The sequence below is a fragment of the Dermacentor andersoni genome, chromosome 3 (assembly GCF_023375885.2).
Source record: "Dermacentor andersoni chromosome 3, qqDerAnde1_hic_scaffold, whole genome shotgun sequence".
In the NCBI taxonomy this organism is placed as follows: domain Eukaryota; kingdom Metazoa; phylum Arthropoda; class Arachnida; order Ixodida; family Ixodidae; genus Dermacentor; species Dermacentor andersoni.
In genome coordinates, this window is record NC_092816.1 from 134401764 (window position 1) to 134421551 (window position 19788).

Consider the following 19788-nt stretch of genomic DNA (forward strand, 5'->3'; position numbering starts at 1 on the left):
CGTGCAGAGCTGGAATAATAATAAAAACGAACCTTCGAAAGCGCTCTGTCAAGAGCCAGTGCTTTTCAGTGGGCAAACAGGAGTAGAAGCACTCCTATTCATTTGTACAACACGAGCACTTTTGCTGAGCCGAGAGAACTTGGGCGCACTCAATTGCCACTGCTTTCGCGTGAAAAGCGGACTTGGTTGGGTAAAGGAAGCAGGAGGAATGGCTACAGCAGCGGCAAAGCTTCATGAACTTGAAGATGCACATGCATGAAGAGTTTCACGAAAATAGTGGCCGCAGTTGCTGAAGCTTAACTTCTGTATCACTTTTTTTTTTCATCCAGCAGCAAATGTGTGCCATTGTGTAAGGCGTGGCAACAATGGGCTGATGCGACACCTATGCCGAAATCTCACGCCCACCACGCCTACAAGACCGGTGTCAATGAGTTCGGTGACTGCGCGAGTAAATTGCCCGGAGTCCACATCTATGTATCTTTAGTAGTGTTTAGTATGTGTCGACGCAAGTTAACATAGCTGAAAAATGTCCCAGTTTCGACCGACAGGCGAAGCATCGATGAGGATAGAAAATTAGTAGACAGCTGTACCAAGTAAAACTAGCAGTGTTATCGACCACATATACTACTGAACATTGGCTTACTAACTAAATTAGTAAGCATGGTGGCACGCGCGCACAAGAAAACATGAGCACGTCTCCTTGGATGACCGCGGCAACTCGCTGTCAAAATGCTGGAGTGAGGAAGCGTGGCAGCAGCAGCGAGCGAACTGGCCCTTGTGCTGGCTCTCGCTTCAACTTGAACCAAGCCACGAAAACAGCGCACACGAAGCTATGTGCCGTCGGCGCGCCTATACTCTGTACTCACAGCAGGTCGTTTTGAAGATAAAGCCTGTGCGGCCGCTGCGCCATGCGTAGGAGCCGTTGAAATAGGGCATCTATTGAAACACGTCTCGATGAATGCATTTCGGCCCCCAAAACGTACTGGCGGCAATGAACGCAAACAGCAAGCTTCTTTTATAGAAATATTTAAGTTGGCTGGCAGCACTGTGACAAAACGGCGACGAAACGCTGACGGAGTCGCGCCATAGAATGGCTCTTGACTGTCGGCCAATGAAGTAAATGTTTTTCCGAATTTTTCAGATCAATGGAGGAACTTAATGTGTGAAATATTGAGGAACGATCATAGAGTGTTAAGGAAGAAGTTTTCTTGAATTTAGAGGAGTATAAAAATCTTTTGGTCATCGAAAAAGAGGCATTGGCATATATCTGTGCCAATGTACCGTGAGGGAGTGCTGGGTGTAATTTCACGGCATTCACTTGAGAACGCGACTTTTACGTTCTATAGACAGATTGGAATGAACAAATTTGTATATCTTGTGCCTTTACGTGTGGCAGTTTGATTTTAATAGAAAGCTGCTTTTAGATTCCAAAATTATGGCGGCATGTCACGGTGCGGCATTATTGTAATGGCAAGTGTAATGAGATGCCTTTTTTTATCTTTCCAAATGAAGAATATAAACGAAAGCATGATATTGTTCTGACTGTGTAGAATCATTCGCATTCATCTATGCTTTGTCAAGCTGCTCCAAAATCGTTACCAGCATGTGCACCCATAACTGGAGCGGCTATATTGGGGAAAACTCTCGATGGCGCTTAGCTCAACGAAACTGCGAATATGTGATTTTGTGAAAGCTTTAACCCCTGTATATATACGGGGCGCCCCAACTATCATGCATCAAGATTTAAAAATATGCATATATCACGTAGCTGGGCAGAACCCAAGGTAATGTTGTTTGTCGTCGCTTGGAGATACTCACATTATCTTTTGCATTCCACCTAATTACATAACTAGTTTGAATTAATTATTCAACCTCTCAGATATTACAAGTGGATGAAAAGTGTCAAAGAGTAAATTGTAAAGCAACATGAAAAACTCCCGATACAGCTTTCTGGTGCTGAATGCCTGCTGCATAAAACAGTTTTTCCGAGCGTCAATTCGGCGTGTATTCGCGGCCTTCGTTCCGGCTCAGAAAAACCCCTTTTATGTAGCGCGTCTTGAGCAACAGAAAGAGAGGCGCAGGGGACGTAACTGTATATTTTTTTCTTATTCGCGGCCTCTGAACAAGCACCTTAGCAATTAATGGCTAGGGGCTATGACGTAACTCGAAGGAGGTCGCCTTCAAAATTTTTCAGCGCTCTGCGGGTGCAGCGCCTAGTTTCACAGCTGATGCTGAGGAAATACGTGCCCTAGGTCAGGCGTATTTACAGCGAGCGGTAGAGGCTGAGTTTTTGTTTTTTTACTTTCGGCATCAATAATAGTTACTTTGCATGCTTATGATGATTTCATTCGTATTTCAAACGGAAAATTTTGCAGGGAGGCTGCTTTACCTATTTTGCGCTATCATAAAGTTGGCTTTATACGTGGAACAACATTTCGTTTGAGTTGGCCTTTCAGCTGCGGGTAACTGTACACGAGAGAAGGAAAACGAACAATAAAAGCAGACTTGTGCTACGCGGCGCAATAACATCCGAATTTCCAGCGAAGCTGTATATTTCGAGCATTTGAAGCAAACGTTTACGATGTCTGTAATCAAATCACATACACCTTAACATGTTGCCGCTACATGACTGGTCCGTTTGAAACCTTGCGCCCAGAGAAGTTGCGAACACTTATTAAGAAATTTTTACGAATTTCGCAGACTGCATAGGAGGTCTCAATGCAGTCTTTGATTATGGGACTTGCGGAATACTTGTAATGTGACCCAACTTCTAATAATAAATTGTGATTTTGATTCATCCACACACATTTTGCTTCGCGAGAGCGTTGGCTCTCATATTCCTCGAATTTTCCCTAGATGCGATTTTGGCGGCGTTTATATTTTCCGCAGAGCAGGAATGAGAATTCTGCATTATTTTTAACACCCACCTATGAAGCTCCTTACAGCTTGCATACGTAATTTACTGCTAGGAGCTGTTATTGGTCCACACAGTCCGAACTCCCTCCGCGTATTAGCCATAACCTGCCCCTCATTTTCAAAAATACCAACCAGGTGCCTTCTTTAGCTCACACACGAGTCCATGGAAACGTCCTACGAACCCCTTATAACGCATTTATTAAAGAAAGAACCGAAAAGTGCAGTAATAAGTTGTAACACTTCCAATCAAGCACACTCTAAAAACTAGGAAGGGTATCGCAGGAGTGAAGCTGCCGGTTCACTCTTCAAAGCGTCGTTTTACTCTCGCAAAATGTCGAGGAGAGTGAAATGCATTGTTCACTCTGTCACCAAGGAGAGAGTGTAATGTGCTTTTCACTCTCCCCTTCAGAGAGAGAGAGTGAAAAGACTCTTGCGACAATAGAAAAGAGAGACTCTTGCGGCAATAGAAAACAAAACGTAGCGTAATCTTCTGCTTCAACTGTAGGTGGCTGGCCCCTAACATGGCAATGTATCATTCATGCACGCTGAGCAAAGAACACATCGTTTTGCTTCTAAGAGAACAGGCCGCCGCAGTTCAAAGGAACGCGTAGCGAGCGCTCTACTTTTTCACTCGGAGTTGCTCCACCGCGCGCGCGCGCGCTCAAGATCGCGGAACAACACAGCACCGAAAGGTGATCCCTCCGCCGAGCAGCACAGCAGCAGCAAAGGCCAGCCAAGGGAGATCGTATGTCAGCCATCTCGCGTCGCCACGAAAACACGACAGTCATTCGTCATGCCTTGGATATAACAGCAAATCCTCCACGGTAAGTGAATTCTAACTTAGGTGCACATTGTCCGTATATGTCATGCTATCGCCAGGAAGTCGTCGCTGCGCTTAGCCGACGCGATTGACAAAGGCCTAGGCATACGCGCTGTGTCTCTCGATGTCAATCGAAAAAGCCAGTCGTCGCGATAACTGCATGTGATTTTATCACTTTGCCGTTGTCCGTAAGAGCTTTAAAGATCGCAAACGCTGCCTGAACTATGGTATGTTCAATAAGACGCCAGGCGAGAGGACGCTTAAAATGGTTCGCTCACCAGCCTGTGATTCCGAGCCTATGCGGAGCGTGATTAGCGTGCGTTTTGTGTGTTTGAATTTATTCAGTTTGGCAGTATACTGTGTACGGAACGCTGTTGAACTAAGGAATCACATAACAGAAGGCGTCATTTTGCTGGCAGCATGCTTTCTTTTTATAAGTAAACCGCGCGCTTGACGGTGTCTCGCGCAGGGGGAATCTGCGACCACTGAAGTTACGTGCAGCACCAGTGCTTGTTAGAAACTTTGCCGCAGGCATTCAGCTGCATGCTGCAAGAGGTCAGTTGGGCGCGTTATCTTGAACTTACTGAAAACGCATGAGGAATCCATGTTTTATGCTGAAAAAAGTATAAACCCCATATAAGCGATCTTGCGCGCGGCAGCTACAAGCGACGCGACGGAGATGGCTGTCGCGTTCGCTCGTCGCCTACAAGTCGTACTCCGTGCGAGCGACCATTTTGAGCGACGCCTCCCCGGTGTTGCCGGCATGAGGGCTGCAGTCACGCGTGACGCGTGCTTTAGTAATTTACGTTGATGTATTTTACTATAAAAAGTAGCATAAAATATTTCCGGAGGTCTTGCAGTACGTTCTTATCCTTGCACGTATAAAAATTGAATCATTTGCTCGTTCCGCGCGACAATCGGTAGTATTTGAGCGATGTATGTACATCCAGTTCCGGCTTCGCGCTATTGGCTAGTCGCTCATAGCACTTCTGGGCGACTAGCGACGATTTCTAGATTTCCAGAACCGAGCCATCTGTTCAAGCGACGGCCCGTTTTGTCGCTCGAAGCCGTCGCTCGTCGCCGTCGCGCACTAAATCGCTCTCACAGTGTTTATCCCTAAGACTGAACTGTTTTTGCTCATGTTGAAATGGTGTGATTATAGGTCTGGTTTTGTCTCCTGTTGCGGTTTTCGTGCACGGTGCCAAACTGAAAGGATGCTTATGTCTACGAACTCGGTGAATTGTCGAGCAGCTAGTTACGCATCGGCATCGAATATAACGGCTGCTGTGTGGAATTACAATTGCAGGGGCGCTTTGCATGCGCTTATTGTTTTGGACATGCCTGTGCATTTGCTAATATGAGTTGGCGTGTCAGAGTTATGTCATATGAACAGCTAAATCAGCCTTCCTCTGGGGGTTACAAGCGTAATGTGTGCATTTTGCTATAGCATGGCAGATCAAGATGTGTTTATCGCTTGAATATTTTTAGTAGAGAAATAAAATATCAAAATAAAATGTTGCTTTAATTCCGTGTTACCACTGTGTCGTACGCAGAACAATAGGTTGGTGTAATAAACTAATAACTGCGGTTTAACTGCAACTTTTACATGCCTACAAGAATCTGAAATGCTAGATTTCAAACTGCAGCAGTAGTCGGGTCTGCCAAAAATGAACTCCACTGCGCACCTCATGCATGAAAATAAGTTCATGCCTTTTAGTAAGCTTAGATGCAAGCCGCAGTGAACTTGTTAGTATTGAAATGTGGGTAAGCTTGCCATAACAAGCCTTGTTGCCCTTTTTTATAGGCACATCCATATATCCATTGAGCTGAAGGACAATATTTTCATCCCTACTGAGCATCATGTTTGCAGCTATAATCCTCAAATTATGGCTTCAGCAGTGGCACAACCAGGGATGGTGCGGGGGGGGGGGGGGGGGGGGCACACTGTGCACGTGCTTAGGATGTGTCACAAGTGGTGTTTGCGATACACCAGACTCATGACAGAACTATGACGTCTGAAAATGACAAATATTCTATTCATTAGCAGGAGTATTCTAACATTCATGAAAAACAAGGATGAACTGTGGTTTATTTGTTTTTTTGCTTAAATCTAAAAATTGAAGTTAGTTTAGCAGTTGACTGTTGCAGTCATTTGGATGTTTTGCATGCATTTCACTAGGAAGACTAAGAGCTAAGACTTTTTTATTGCCATGGCCTTGACTGTCTTGATGTTGTTTTGCACCATGCCCTTGTGTTGACTTTTGCATACGATATTTTTCAGGCACCCGCTTTATATAACGCAAGAAGGCAGCTGCAAGGACACGAGGATGTGAAAGAGCCAGTGCAGCGCGACTTCACGTAGTGCAGAGGAGCCAATGCCAAAAAATCAAAATACATTGGCATGTTATTTGGACAAGAAAACTAGTATGTGGGTATATTGGGTGTACCATTTGACCAAATGTCAACAAAATCAAGATACAGTATGTTACACGAAGATGAAAATTCTCACGTGCCCCAGGCAGTCATCTTAACGTGGTATATTTATGTAATGTCTCTGATTGGAAAGTCAAATCAAGTATGCTCTCTGGAGACAAACACATAGCAGCAAGCGTCATTGAAAAGTTAAAAATGTGTTTTAAGAAAGCTGATTAGTTCTGAGAAGTGACTGCTTTTTGTCTTGCCTCTCAACAGATATATCCATGTGATAAAAAAATAGTGGTACAATGAAATTGCATATTTGCTTAGCGACATGATACATACTTGCAATGGGCACGGCGCCTGTGTTTACTATAAAAAGCAACAGCTCATGCTTGGTTAGGTTAGGCCCACTACAACATGCAGGCATGGGTGATTGGCGCTTTTTTTATTTCTGTGTCGTGAGGTTTATTGACGTGCGTATAGGTGCAGTGGCACGCAGTATGGCTAGTACAAAAAAGGGGGGGGGGCAGATATATGTAGCTCACTGTACATGACACAGGGCAAAGGAAATCCGTGTTCAGCAACTATGTTAAATGCCATGTACGTAAATTTTACAACGCTACTCGTTCGAAGCGCGCACAGGTGCATATTGAAGAAAAGTTTCCAGGGTAGATAATTTAGTTCGTAATTTACACTAATTTTGCTTAACCACGAGACATAATAATTTGAATATACTGCACGGAAAAACCTAGAGCAAATTAAATTGTGTGTCAGCTTCGTGTGTATACATATAGTCTTTCCTATGCATTAGGTTTTTTGCGTAATGCATTAACAGTTGACAGCCTATCTTATGATGGGTACTCTGTTTACATTACAGTTGTTTATTAGTTTACTCGTTTGTTTTGCGACTGATGAAATGCCGGCATATATATATTTTCAACATTTGACATAACCCTGTATGTTTTGCAGGGACAACCCAGGACGTGCATTTCTCAGCACCCAGTCAACTGCTAAAAGTGACTCAAACACAGGCCACCAGTAAGTGGACATCAGTTGCAATTTCACATTATGCAGTTGGTGGCTGCCTTGTACGGAGGCTTTTTTTTTTAATGAGATGGTGATGTCGTTCTAACGTACACTTTGACCACAAAGGTGCGATCATGTCTCACAGAGGCATATATGGTTGCTATTCTCTGCCAGGGACGTGTTCTCGTGTTCGTGAAGCATTTGTGTTTGGCAGTATTGTCGCCCAATGAGTCGGATATAAACACTAACTCGCCACTGCCGGCAAGTAGTTGCGAGAAACGCATTATGACGCTGTGAAGTTATTTCATTAACTCGAAGGAAAGTTTTGCAGCAGGAAAAAAGGTTGCTATTCCAGGTAAACATGTCTTTTTCTCACAGGTTATTTAGCCAAACTGTGGGTGCATGAAATTCGTGACTTATGAATAGATTTTAATTTATTCTTTAGTGATGCTTCTAAAAGAGACTAGAAATAGTATGTGACTACCTCTGCAATCAGCAGACCATACATTTACAGTCATAAGTGGCAGTTCCATGCAGTCTCGCACTTTATATAACCTTTCCTTTCAGCAACATTGGAACTGGTGGCTGCGTTTTCAGAAGGAGAAGTGCACTTGGCACTGTATATGTATGTGTGAATTCGGTTTTCTTTGTATGTGTCGGCTCACTGACAAACAGTGCAAAAATCTGTTGTACCATGAGCCTGATGACGCCTTCTGCTGCTAGAAATGCGGCACTTCGTATCTTATAGTACTGCATGACATTTAAATCAAAGCTACCACATAAAATGATCAAGAAAACTAACCGCTGTTATAGCTGTTTAACTCAAAGAACGCTTGTCCTTTATGGGCTGTGTTAATCTGAGCTCTCCACCGATGTTTCAGTAGTATTATCCCTTAGTGAGTGAGAGATTGGGGGCAAATAATCGTGTTAGTGTTTAAGTGGTGTCCTAATTATGTGCATTTGTTCCAACAAAGTTGTCTAGATTACTTTATTGTGTAGTGTAAAGCTTATGAAACCATCAGCAACTAGTGAGTTGCTAACACGCATATGGATTTGTCACTATACAGGTGGAACTCGGCTGTACCACTGGAGTGCTGCGGAAATTGCCTTCACCAGCGGCTTTGCAACAGCTGTTTCGCAGCATGTCGGTATGTGTTAATTTATAATTATGTTGGGATGGGCTAGTATTATGGACCACTGCTACTCTGTATTGTGACAGATCCATATGATAAGGGATGTTATGGGCACAGCGAAAACCTTTGAATTTTTTACTATGGTACATAAACAGGCTCTCCTTTTCGTCACTGGAGCAGGAGAGAAGGGCATGCAGGCACTCCTGTATGTACATATATTTCAAAACATGAGAGAGACATATACACACACACACACACACACACACACACACACAATTAAACTAAAGGCAGGGACGTTCCATCTTTCATCTTGAATTGAATTGTGCAGCGCAAAAATACAACACAGACCACAGAGAAGCACACATGTTAACAGGTTTGATACACACGTTAGTTCAACAGATTTGATACTTCAAGTGTGCTATTTTACACAAGGGGGAAGGGAAAGGGAAGAAAATCTGAAAAAAAAGTGGAGTGGAAAAAAGGAATCGTGCCAAAAACCATGAGCAGCATCGCGCAGCCAGGATCACCAGCAGGACATCTAAAAAGCACTCTGATAAAATTACATACAGGACAACCTTACGTATAGTTTGTTTCAATCAACTCAGATCACATGCAGCCATTACTGCAATCAAGTTGTTTCCTTATGTCATATGAGGGAATGATGTGGGCCCAAAAAACTGTTTAGAGCTGAAGGATTATGTTCCATTCTAGCCTCATTGCCTGCTTTTTTATCATATTGTTATCAGCTGCTTATGTTAGGGACAAAAAGTAAGAGTACGAACTGTTTCCCGATTCGCCATTCCACACATGTCTTTGTGACTATATGTACATGCAGATGATCCATAGTTGAAAAATATTCAGTACAGTAGAATCTCATTACAAGATGCACTTGGTTGTAAGAGACATCTGAAAATGGTTTGGTTGGTTTTCCGATGTTTGCCACGTTAACAATACTGTATACAAGAGACACCTTTGTTACTAAGGATGACTTTTTAAGTATTCACTACTTCGAAGGGACACAACCCAGACACATTCACTTTGTGCACCTTGTGTGCTCCGAAGGGCGTAAAGATCACGCAATCCTTACACAAGTCAATCACGTATGTCTCTTTTAGCATGAACCAGAAAAGGAGGGAAACGAGGACAGTGCAGGGCAGAAAGTGTCGGCAGTTGAAGCTGACGAGCATCTAAGAGCACCTCAAAGGTACTGCGAGCAACAAGGCTTGCAAAGTGAAGTGTTTAAATTCCAGAAGTTGGGAAGGAAGCTAACACAATCTACAGTCACTAAAAAGCTGTGAATGTCTTCTTTAAAGGGCCCCTAAACCACCGAGGTTGAAATTTAGTTGCGGTGTTGCAGTTCTACACAATAAGGCAATGAACAGGTAGCCACGAGAATTTTTCGAAACGGTGCAGTAATAGTGGAGCTACGTGTGTTTGATTATCGAAAAGTAGTCCCCACTCATTTTACTCTTTCATCTGGTACACGCCATATGGACAGTATCGTCTTTTCCTTGCCTAGTACACCTCCAAATGTTACGGGACAGGCCAACACCAACGAGCTCTGTTGCTGTTGCGCTGGCCCGTCGTCCTGCGAGGGGTGGCGCTAATACAACGGAACTGTATGGTGACTCGTGTTGAAGAGCCTCATAGGGAGACCCTTCTGTTGGCGTTTCTGTTCTTTGCCCCCATTGGCTGCCCACAATGGCATCGCGCGCAACACGACGAGGAAGGAGTGTGTGTATTTGCTTGCAGGCCTTGCCGGCAGTCGTACACTTTCGTTCGACCAATCGACAGCACCGGAAACTGGTGACATCATCAGAGACAGCCTGGTGACGTCAGGACAAACTGGGGGGTGCAGGATAGGTCCAGAGAGGCGCACGGGGTCATTTTCTTCATATTGTGGTGCTCCGGCAGTGCTACGCACTCTGGCATTTGGCTTCGTCGATCGTGACGGCATTCTGATTTCGATACGCGTGTTTACTTGAAATGTTCAAAAAATGTCGAGAAGTGGTTTAGGGGCCCTTTAAGCCACCCTGAGCATTTATTCCTTCAGATATATCAAAACATACTTTAGTGATGATGCATAATAAAGTGATCTAGTCTGGCTCCTCAGTGTCTCAAAATTTTTGGTTTCGAGAGACATGTTTCCCGTGCCTCATGAATATCTTCTGATGAGGCTTTACTGTAATATACACAAACAATTGCGTAACTCCTCCTGCAAGTATTATTCATTAAGCCCGTTCACTTATGTGCAAAGCTTGTGATTAAGTCTTGATGTCCGTACTTTTTAGAGCTATGTTTATTAATTCATGCTGTTCTTATTGGTTCTTTGATGCAGGAGACAATGCCTACGAAATTATTGGCCCTGATCATGAGAGCCCTCAAGGGGCAAACAACATCTCTGTTGCAGAAGTGAGCCCGATACCACTTGGAAGTTACCATGACAGATGACACGGCAGCAATAGATACAGAGACTGCCATGTCTACTGCAGCTGCAACAGTGTACGAGGCAAGCAGCAGTGCGTCAGCATCAGCAGCAGTGTCAGAAGGAACCACACCAGGCCTGGTAGAGCAACATGTGTGCTATCACTGACTTTTTTTGTAGTGGATACAACTCATTTGCTCAACATACAAAAGCTTTTCACCACGACTGTGAGCCAGTGTTATTGTGCAGCAAGTGCAAGACTAAGTTAGGTGTTATAACACAGTACAAGCATCACTTTAATATATGCAAATGCAAACATATTACAGTTGTTGCCTCCCCAGCCAGCCCACATAGTGACAACAATGTGGAACACATGGTGGGACACACCTCTCCCCCATTACAAGATAGTAGAGACTGTCAGTGTTGTTGCTAGATTGACTGGTCTTTGTAGGCAACTAGAAGGACAACACAGGTGTCATAAGATTGTTGTTGATGTTGTTGAAGAGGTAAAAAAGAAGTTTGATGCAGCTGAAGTGCCAACTGATATTGAGCAAATCAAAAGCAACCACCTGAGAAAGCAACACTATCGAAATTTGGGTATCTATGTGCCGCCAACTCTGGTAAGAATGGCATAGGACAGAAGTGTGATGAAAATCACACAGACACTGCTGTTGCATCACTGGCCACAGTGAGCAGCGACTTGTAGGGCAAGAGAGTCAACTGAAACTAACATTATATCATGCTCCCATGTGACCACTTTTCAAGTTATTTTGCAAGATACAGCTCAACCTCCAGAAACGAGACTGCAACTTGTCTGTAAAAAAGCTTTCACAAAAAATTATTCATAACACTATTAACATAGCAGTATCTTTTTTTTTGTGTGTCGGTTCGAGGTTCCCGGCTGTCCATTAATGCAAAAATTGAGGAAAAAAAGAACATGTGTCGTACTTACACCTTTTTAACAAGTACGAGGGGGACAGAACTTTTCTAGTCATGCATCTTCATCATACTATCAAGTTTTTAAATGCCTTTTATAATTATTATTACCAGTTATATCTGAGGGCATTGTATGCATGTAGCAGGTGTAAAATCGGGTCAGTTGGATCAGATGCCTTATCTGCAAGCGAGCCCTATATTCAGGAAATTTGAATTAAAATAGTTACGTTAGAGACGCAGTCGTTCAGCACTTTATTGCCTGTGGTTTAAGCATTGCTCAATACTTTTGTGGGTGGCAATTTCAACCGGCACAGCACTGCGCTTTGCCACAGTCACATTTGTCTTCCAAGCGGTGTTTACCATTTGCGTTGATCTGTTTGTGTATGCATAGAGCAAGTTTTAAATTTATATTTTTCTGCATTCTTGTGCTTGCACTAAGCTTGTATAAGGTAGTTACAAAATGTGCGTCACTATAACAAACTGTTCTGTTGAGCTTACACTTGCAAATAATCGTGTTCAGATGGCCGCACTTCTATGCGGGTGCACCGCTAGCTTTGTGTATGTTCTCATGTTTGTATAAAGCTTATATAAGCTAGTTAGAAAATGTATGTCACTAAGCATTGTGATATTCTTTAAAGAACTGCTTGGTTGGTTTTACACTTGTGAATTAGTATTGAGGCGGTGGTATTCCCATGTATGCCCACTGCTAGCTTTCTGTGTCCTCACGTGTTTGTATTAAGTTTCTACAAGGGAGTTACAGCATGTACGTCACTAAGCGCTGTGATATTTTTTAAAGAACTGCTTTGTTGGTTTTACACCTGTGAGTAATAGTACTCGGGTGGCACTAGTCATGTGTAGGTACACAGGGACCATTTGTATACATTATGCTCATGTAAAGCAGTTACAAAGTGTATGTCACTAATTACTGTGATATTTGTTGAATTGCTGTGATGGTTTTACACATGTGAATAATAGTGGTCAGGACACAGTACTTGCGGTGTATAGTTGAATTTATACACTGCCAAGACATGGGCTGTATACGTACCAAAAGAAATGTATGTCATTATATTGTTGTGATTATTACTGTTTGGATTTTATTAAACTGTAATAAAATTGTTTCTTGTATCTATTGAGGTATGGCAATTTGTCATGCAACCAAACTGAGGACCTGAACTTGTGCATACAAATAAACAGCTAATTAAAGAGTATACTGCTCATATTCTGCTAAACCAGTTTAACAAATCTTGTACTACAATGCTGGAAAAATGACAGAGCTGACTCGGATGTACAGAAAAAGTTCTGCACTGGCTGAAGGACTGCCCCACAATGGAGTTCGTAATGTTGCGTTTATTGGAGTAGAACAGAAAGTGCACTTCTATTAAAAATGCGACAGTCGGTGCAGAAACATAAGGCAGACGAGCGGATCTGGCACATTTTTTTCAGGGCCCTCCATGCCTACTACTGCATTTCTAGTCTTCCTGTGCTCTGCGTATAAGCCCCTGTTCAGCCAAGGTTTTTACTCCATGACAGTTGTTCTACTGGGTTTGTAGCAATATTGAAGAAAAAAATTCAATGGTTTTCAAGGACTTTCGAGGCACCGACACAGTAACTTCAAGGACCTCGTGCAATGTGTGTAGTAGTTTGGACAGGCAATAACTTGTTCAAGAACACGGTTAACTTTAATGCAAACAAAAGAAAACAAAACAAATCGCATTTCAGTGATTTCAAACATTTGAAAGACTGCTAATTTGCCTTTCACCGCCCACCACTAAACACACACAAGGAAGCATTTCAAGAAAGCGCTCAAATTTTTTCTGCAATAGCACAATTAACTACTTGGACCTGCAACATTTGCAGTTTTTGAATACTGTTTGGTTTGGTTTGACAGTGTACGTGATGTCATCTGTTGCCTCAGCTTTTTTCACCATCAAATAAGCAATAGTCATTTCTAATTTCTTTTTATTGTGTCTGTCGCTCTCAATTTACTCTTCACGGCTTCTCTTCGAATGCCTCAACTGTTGAGCTTCCTGCTTCTGCTCCTCCAAGCACATTTGTCGCCGGTTCCATGTGCATAAAACTGGTATCTGCAGCTCCTTTGTAATTTCAACTTTAAGGATGTCGCTTTCCTTCTATTACCTCCAGAGACAATTTTCTGTGACATGCGAAAGAGTGTCACAGAAGGGAAAAAAAGCGCTTGGCAATGTCTGCTAAGTCTAGCCAAGTGTACAGGACTTTGCAGTACTTCTAAAAATTCAAGGGTTGTCAACGCCTTGAAAATGGCATTTTAGAAATAAAGGATTTTCAAGGATCGCTACAAACCCTGGATTCTAGCACCTAAATTTTACAAGCTTATTTTGGCATGGAGTTAGGAAATTCATGCTTTCTAGCTAACGCTGCACTATCTCTGTACAGTGAAGCCACGAGAGCGCAACTATTTTGGAGTAAAGAAAAATACTGAAAGCTTTTAATACCACTCTTCTTTTTTTCTATGGAGCTTCGTATTGCCTAGTTAAGTTTACGAATGTGCCTGGTTTTGGCGGGCGTTTCTTCGACATTTTCTGGAAGAAGCAGATGTCTAGCCCCCGTATTCAGAAATGTATCTTAATACAAAGCTCATGCTTGACTTGATATAAACGACGCCTGGTGCGAACGTCCCCCAAGACGCTCACTGCCTTTCTTTTGGTGCGTTCACGACTTGCGTCGTTTAGATCAAGTCAAGCATGGGCTTCAAGTTATGATGCATTTCTGCATATGGGGGTAAGCGTGCACAATTCCGGGCAACGCGCTGTGCCATTGACACTGAGAGAAAACGGGGAAAACAGAGTTAACCACTTATGCTCCTAAACTTTTGCGTAAATGTGGTGTGCGTGTATCGTGGAAGAAGAAACAGCGCAAACACAAGGACGAAAAAAAGCATCAACCACACCAGCGCTTCGTGGTGTGGCATGTTTTTGCGTCGTCCTTGTGTTGCGCTGTTTCTTCTAAAATGCTCAACCAACTAGCCGGCAAGTCCATCCTGTGCATATATAAATTGAACACACGCATGAGTGTAGATGGTCTTCGAAGCTTTTAGAACGAGCACTGCCACAGGATACGAGCAGTGCACGCGTAACAAGTGGACACATTAGTCATTTAAACATGCGTGCCAATGCATTTGACGCGGCTATCGGCATAAGCAGTCTCTAAATGCTGGAATGCACGCGCTTCAAAACGCTAACGATCCGCTGCTAATGCTGGACAACAGCTCACAGCGGACTGAACCAAACTCTAAACTAATGCACTTGAAAAGAACGCCTACACGGCAGCGTGAGGCACGTCGAAATGCCTGGTACTGGCGTCGCAGTTGCTCACCAGTATACGCGCGAATTAAATTCACATACGTGGATGGTTGGCGCAATAGTTTGTATCCGCGTATTTTGGAGAACATGGACTGGAGAAGCACTCGATCATGAGCTGAACGGCACATTTGTTATTTTCCTGCGGTGACGACAAGCCGTGAATAGTTCTCACGTTGTCGTCTACGTTGCCTTCCTTCGTTAGTCGTAGCAAGGAATGGAAATGATGCAAACGCACACGTATTCCAGTACACAACAGCACAGCACACTGCAGAGAAACCCCACCCACCACAGCCGATTCATCAAATACGTTTGGTATATATATAAGCTCTAAAAGAACACGACTGGGCGTGGCGGCGCTGTGGTGTAATGATTATGGTGTGTGTTTCGAATTGTACAAATGCGAGTGTACGCGGGTTCGAATTCACATGATGTATGGAGCATTGTGATTCTTGATAAGTATGTGATTCACTTGACAATTGTATTCTAATTAGGTTGTGTGACTCCTGATTGTGAAATTTGCGAAGATATTTGCAGATTAAGCGTTAATTCGCTTTTTTTTCTCCTCAGGGGCGTTCGTGACGCATACGCATAGGCCGCTTCAGAGCAGTCACGCCTCACGGTAGTCGGCAAATAGCCAGGAAAAAATGACTTTAAAATCCTGCATAACTTTGCTCACGCCTATTCTGAAGGCCGCTTGGAATCGGGCCTGTCTCTGAGGAGCCGCCTAGGGAACAGTATATCAGCGGCCCTAATTTGATCTGATTTCCTGCCTGCATGCGTGACCAGGACTTGGCTAAGGGGGTATTGGGAAGAGTACTAGCACTCTGTTCTGAAGGAGTACAAGCACTCTGTTTGGGGGAGTAGAAGTACTCGGTCTGGCGGTGTACTATTAACCCTGTGGGGAGAGTATTAGCACTCTGCGGAAGAGTACTAGCACTCCCTGTGGGAAGAGTATTATCACTCTGCGGAAGAGTACTAGCAATCCCTTGCGGTGGAGTAACAAAACTCTGTCAGGAGGAGTTGACCTACTCTCTCTCAAAGAGGGTCGATCTACTCTCGAAAAGAGAGTGAAATATGGGACAAGCAGCTACTCCCTCAAAGAGAGTGCCCGGCACTCCCTTAGTTTTTAGAGTGCAAGGAACAAAGTTTCGTCGCACTTAACATTACTCCCTTATCAACCGCTCTTAGACTTGGTCTAACGCGAAGTTATCTCGCATTTTGAGTAAGTATAGCCGATAACGACCCGAATGACACTTTCTAGCACTTTGCCAGGACAAATGCATTCTCTCCTGCAAAGACGAGATCTGGTGCGTTTGCGGCTGTTGAATCGGTCACTTTAATATATAATTTGTCTGACCCTCAATCTCGCTATAAAATGATGCAGACACATCTGTTGGAAAATATCAGCACTTGAGACTTAAACGTGTGGCTGATTGGGCTAGTTGGTTCTCCATATTGAATATAGGTGCCGTGCGAAAGAAGACAAAACGGCGATCAATAAACGCGCTTGTCCGGGTGTCTTGCTTCGCGCTACACCATTAGTCAGTGTTCACTTACTATCATACTGGCAAAAAAATCTACAAAGACGATCAACTTTTACATATTTGTCCCTGCCACAGACTTGAAGCATTTAGTGCGCTAAAAAATGTGAGAAGCTATTGGAAACAAGTGTGGAACACTCAAACATAACATAAGCTCCATATATTCAGACCACAGTTGAGAATTTGGTCATCCGCCACAAGGGCACGACAAAGTCAGGTTCTCTTCTGTCGACTAAGAATAGGGCATGCGTATGGAACCCGCTCTTGCCTTTTCACTAGTGGGCAATCGCTAACCTCTGGTAGATGTGGTGAGCCGCTACCACAACTTTGTGGTAGATATCGATGCAGGAAGTCAATGGACGATCTATGGACAGCCAGACGCATGCAGAAGAAGATTCATCATCATCATCATCATCATCAGCCTGATTACGCCCACTGCAGGGCAAAGGCCTCTCCCATACTTCTCCAACTACCCCGGTCATGTACTAATTGTGGCCATGTTGACCCTCCAAACTTCCTAATCTCATCTGCCCACCTAACTTTCTGTCGCCCCCTGCTACGCTTCCCTTCCCTCGGAATCCAGTCCGTAACCCTTAATGACCATCGGTTATCTTCCCTCCTCATTACATGTCCTGCCCATGCCCATTTCTTTTTCTTGATTTCAACTAAGATGTCATTAACGCGCGTTTGTTCCCTCACCCAATCTGCTCTTTTCTTATCCCTTAACGTTACACCTATCATTTTTCTTTCCATAGCTCGTTGCGTCGTCCTCAATTTAAGTAGAACCCTTTTCGTAAGCCTCCAGGTTTCTGCCCCGTACGTGAGTACTGGTAAGACACAGCTGTTATACACTTTTCTCTTGAGGGATAATGGCAACCTGCTGTTCATGATCTGCGAATGCCTGCCAAACGCACCCCAGCCCATTCTTATTCTTCTGATTATTTCACTCTCATGATCTGGATCAGCAGTCACTACCTGTCCTAAGTAGATGTATTCTCTTACCACTTCCAGTGCCTCGCTACCTATCGTAAACTGCTGTTCCCTTCCGAGACTGTTAAACATTACTTTAGTTTTCTGCAGATTCATTTTTAGTCCCACCCTTCTGCTCTGCCTCTCCAGATCAGTGAGCATGCATTGCAGTTGGTCTCCTGAGTTACTAAGCAAGGCAATATCATCAGCGAAGCGCAAGTTACTAAGGTATTCTCCATTTACTCTTATCCCCAATTCTTCCCAATCCAGGTCTCTGAATACCTCCTGTAAACACGCTGTGAATAGCATTGGAGAGATCGTATCTCCCTGCCTGACGCCTTTCTTTATTGGGATTTTGTTGCTTTCTTTATGGAGGAGTACAGTGGCTGTGGAGCCGCTATAGATATCTTTCAGTATTTTTACATACGGCTCGTCTACACCCTGATTCCGCAATGCCTCCATGACTGCTGAGGTTTCGACTGAATCAAACGCTTTCTCGTAATCAATGAAAGCTATATATAATGGTTGGTTATATTCCGCACATTTCTCTATCACCTGATTGATAGTGTGAACATGATCTATTGTTGAGTAGCCTTTACGGAATCCTGCCTGGTCCTTTGGTTGACGGAAGTCTAAGGTGTTCCGGATTCTATTTGCAATTACCTTAGTAAATACTTTGTAGGCAACGGACAGTAAGCTGATCGGTCTATAATTTTTCAAGTCTTTGGCGTCGCCTTTCTTATGGATTAGGATTATGTTAGCGTTCTTCCAAGATTCCGGTACGCTCGAGGTCTTGAGGCATTGCGTATAGAGGCTGGCCAGTTTTTCTAGAACAATCTGCCCACCATCCTTCAGCAAATCTGCTGTTACCTGATCCTCCCCAGCTGCCTTCCCCCTTTGTATAGCTCCCAAGGCTTTCTTTACTTCTTCCGGCGTTACTTCTGGGATATCGAATTCCTCTAGATTATTCTCTCTTCCATTATCATCGTGGGTGCCACTCGTACTGTATAAATCTCTATAGAACTCCTCAGCCACTTGAACTATCTCATCCATATTAGTAATGATATTGCCGGCTTTGTCTCTTAGCGCATACATCTGATTCTTGCCAATTCCTAGTTTCTTCTTCACTGCTTTTAGGCTTCCTCCGTTCCTGAGAGCTTGTTCAATTCTATCCATGTTATACTTCCTTATGTCAGCTGTCTTGCGCTTGTTGATTAACTTCGAAAGTTCTGCCAGTTCTATTCTAGCTGTAGGGTTAGAGGCTTTCATGCATTGGCGTTTCTTGATCAGATCTTTCGTCTCCTGCGATAGCTTATTGGTATCCTGTCTAACGGAGTTACCACCGACTTCTATTGCACACTCCTTAATGATGCCCACAAGATTGTCGTTCATTGCTTCAACACTAAGATCCTCTTCGTGACTTAAAGCCGAATACCTGTTCTGTAGCTTGATCTGGAATTCCTCTATTTTCCCTCTTAGCGCTAACTCATTGATCGGCTTCTTATGTACCAGTTTCCTCCGTTCCCTCCTCAGGTCTAGGCTAATTCGAGTTCTTACCATCCTGTGGTCACTGCAGCACACCTTACCGAGCACGTCCACATCTTGTATGATGCCAGGGTTAGCGCAGAGTATGAAATCTATTTCATTTCTAGTCTCGCCGTTCGGGCTCCTCCATGTCCACTTTCGGTTATTCCGCTTGCGGAAGAAGGTATTCATTATCCTCATATTATTCTGTTCTGCAAACTCTACTAATACCTCCCCCCTGCTATTCCTAGTGCCTATGCCATATTCCCCCACTGCCTTGTCTCCAGCATGCTTCTTGCCTACCTTGGCATTGAAATCGCCCATCAGTATAGTGTATTTTGTTTTCACTCTACCCATCGCCGATTCCACGTCTTCGTAGAAGCTTTCGACTTCCTGGTCATCATGACTGGATGTAGGGGCGTAGACCTGTACAACCTTCATTTTGTACCTCTTATTAAGTTTCACAACAAGACATGCCACCCTCTCGTTAATGCTATAGAATTCCTGTATGTTACCAGCTATATTCTTATTAATCAGGAATCCGACTCCTAGTTCTCGTCTCTCCGCTAAGCCCCGGTAGCACAGGACGTGCCCGCTCCTTAACACTGTATATGCTTCTTTTGGCCTCCTAACTTCACTGAGCCCTATTATATCCCATTTACTGCCCTCTAATTCTTCCAATAGCACTGCTAGACTCGCCTCACTAGATAATGTTCTTGCGTTAAACGTTGCCAGGTTCATA

The 19788-nt window shown here is 43.6% G+C and overlaps 1 protein-coding gene across 1 annotated transcript; it reads left to right on the forward strand.

Moving 5' to 3' along the window:
• Positions 1 to 3308: 3308 nt before the first annotated feature.
• On the forward strand, positions 3309 to 12882 carry LOC140216768 (uncharacterized). Its single transcript, XM_072287298.1, has 5 exons — positions 3309 to 3740; positions 6018 to 6160; positions 7124 to 7192; positions 8248 to 8328; positions 10652 to 12882. The coding sequence occupies exons 2-5, from the start codon at positions 6112 to 6114 to the stop codon at positions 10762 to 10764; spliced, it is 312 nt and encodes a 103-aa protein (XP_072143399.1). The 5' UTR covers positions 3309 to 3740; positions 6018 to 6111; the 3' UTR covers positions 10765 to 12882.
• Positions 12883 to 19788: the final 6906 nt, after the last annotated feature.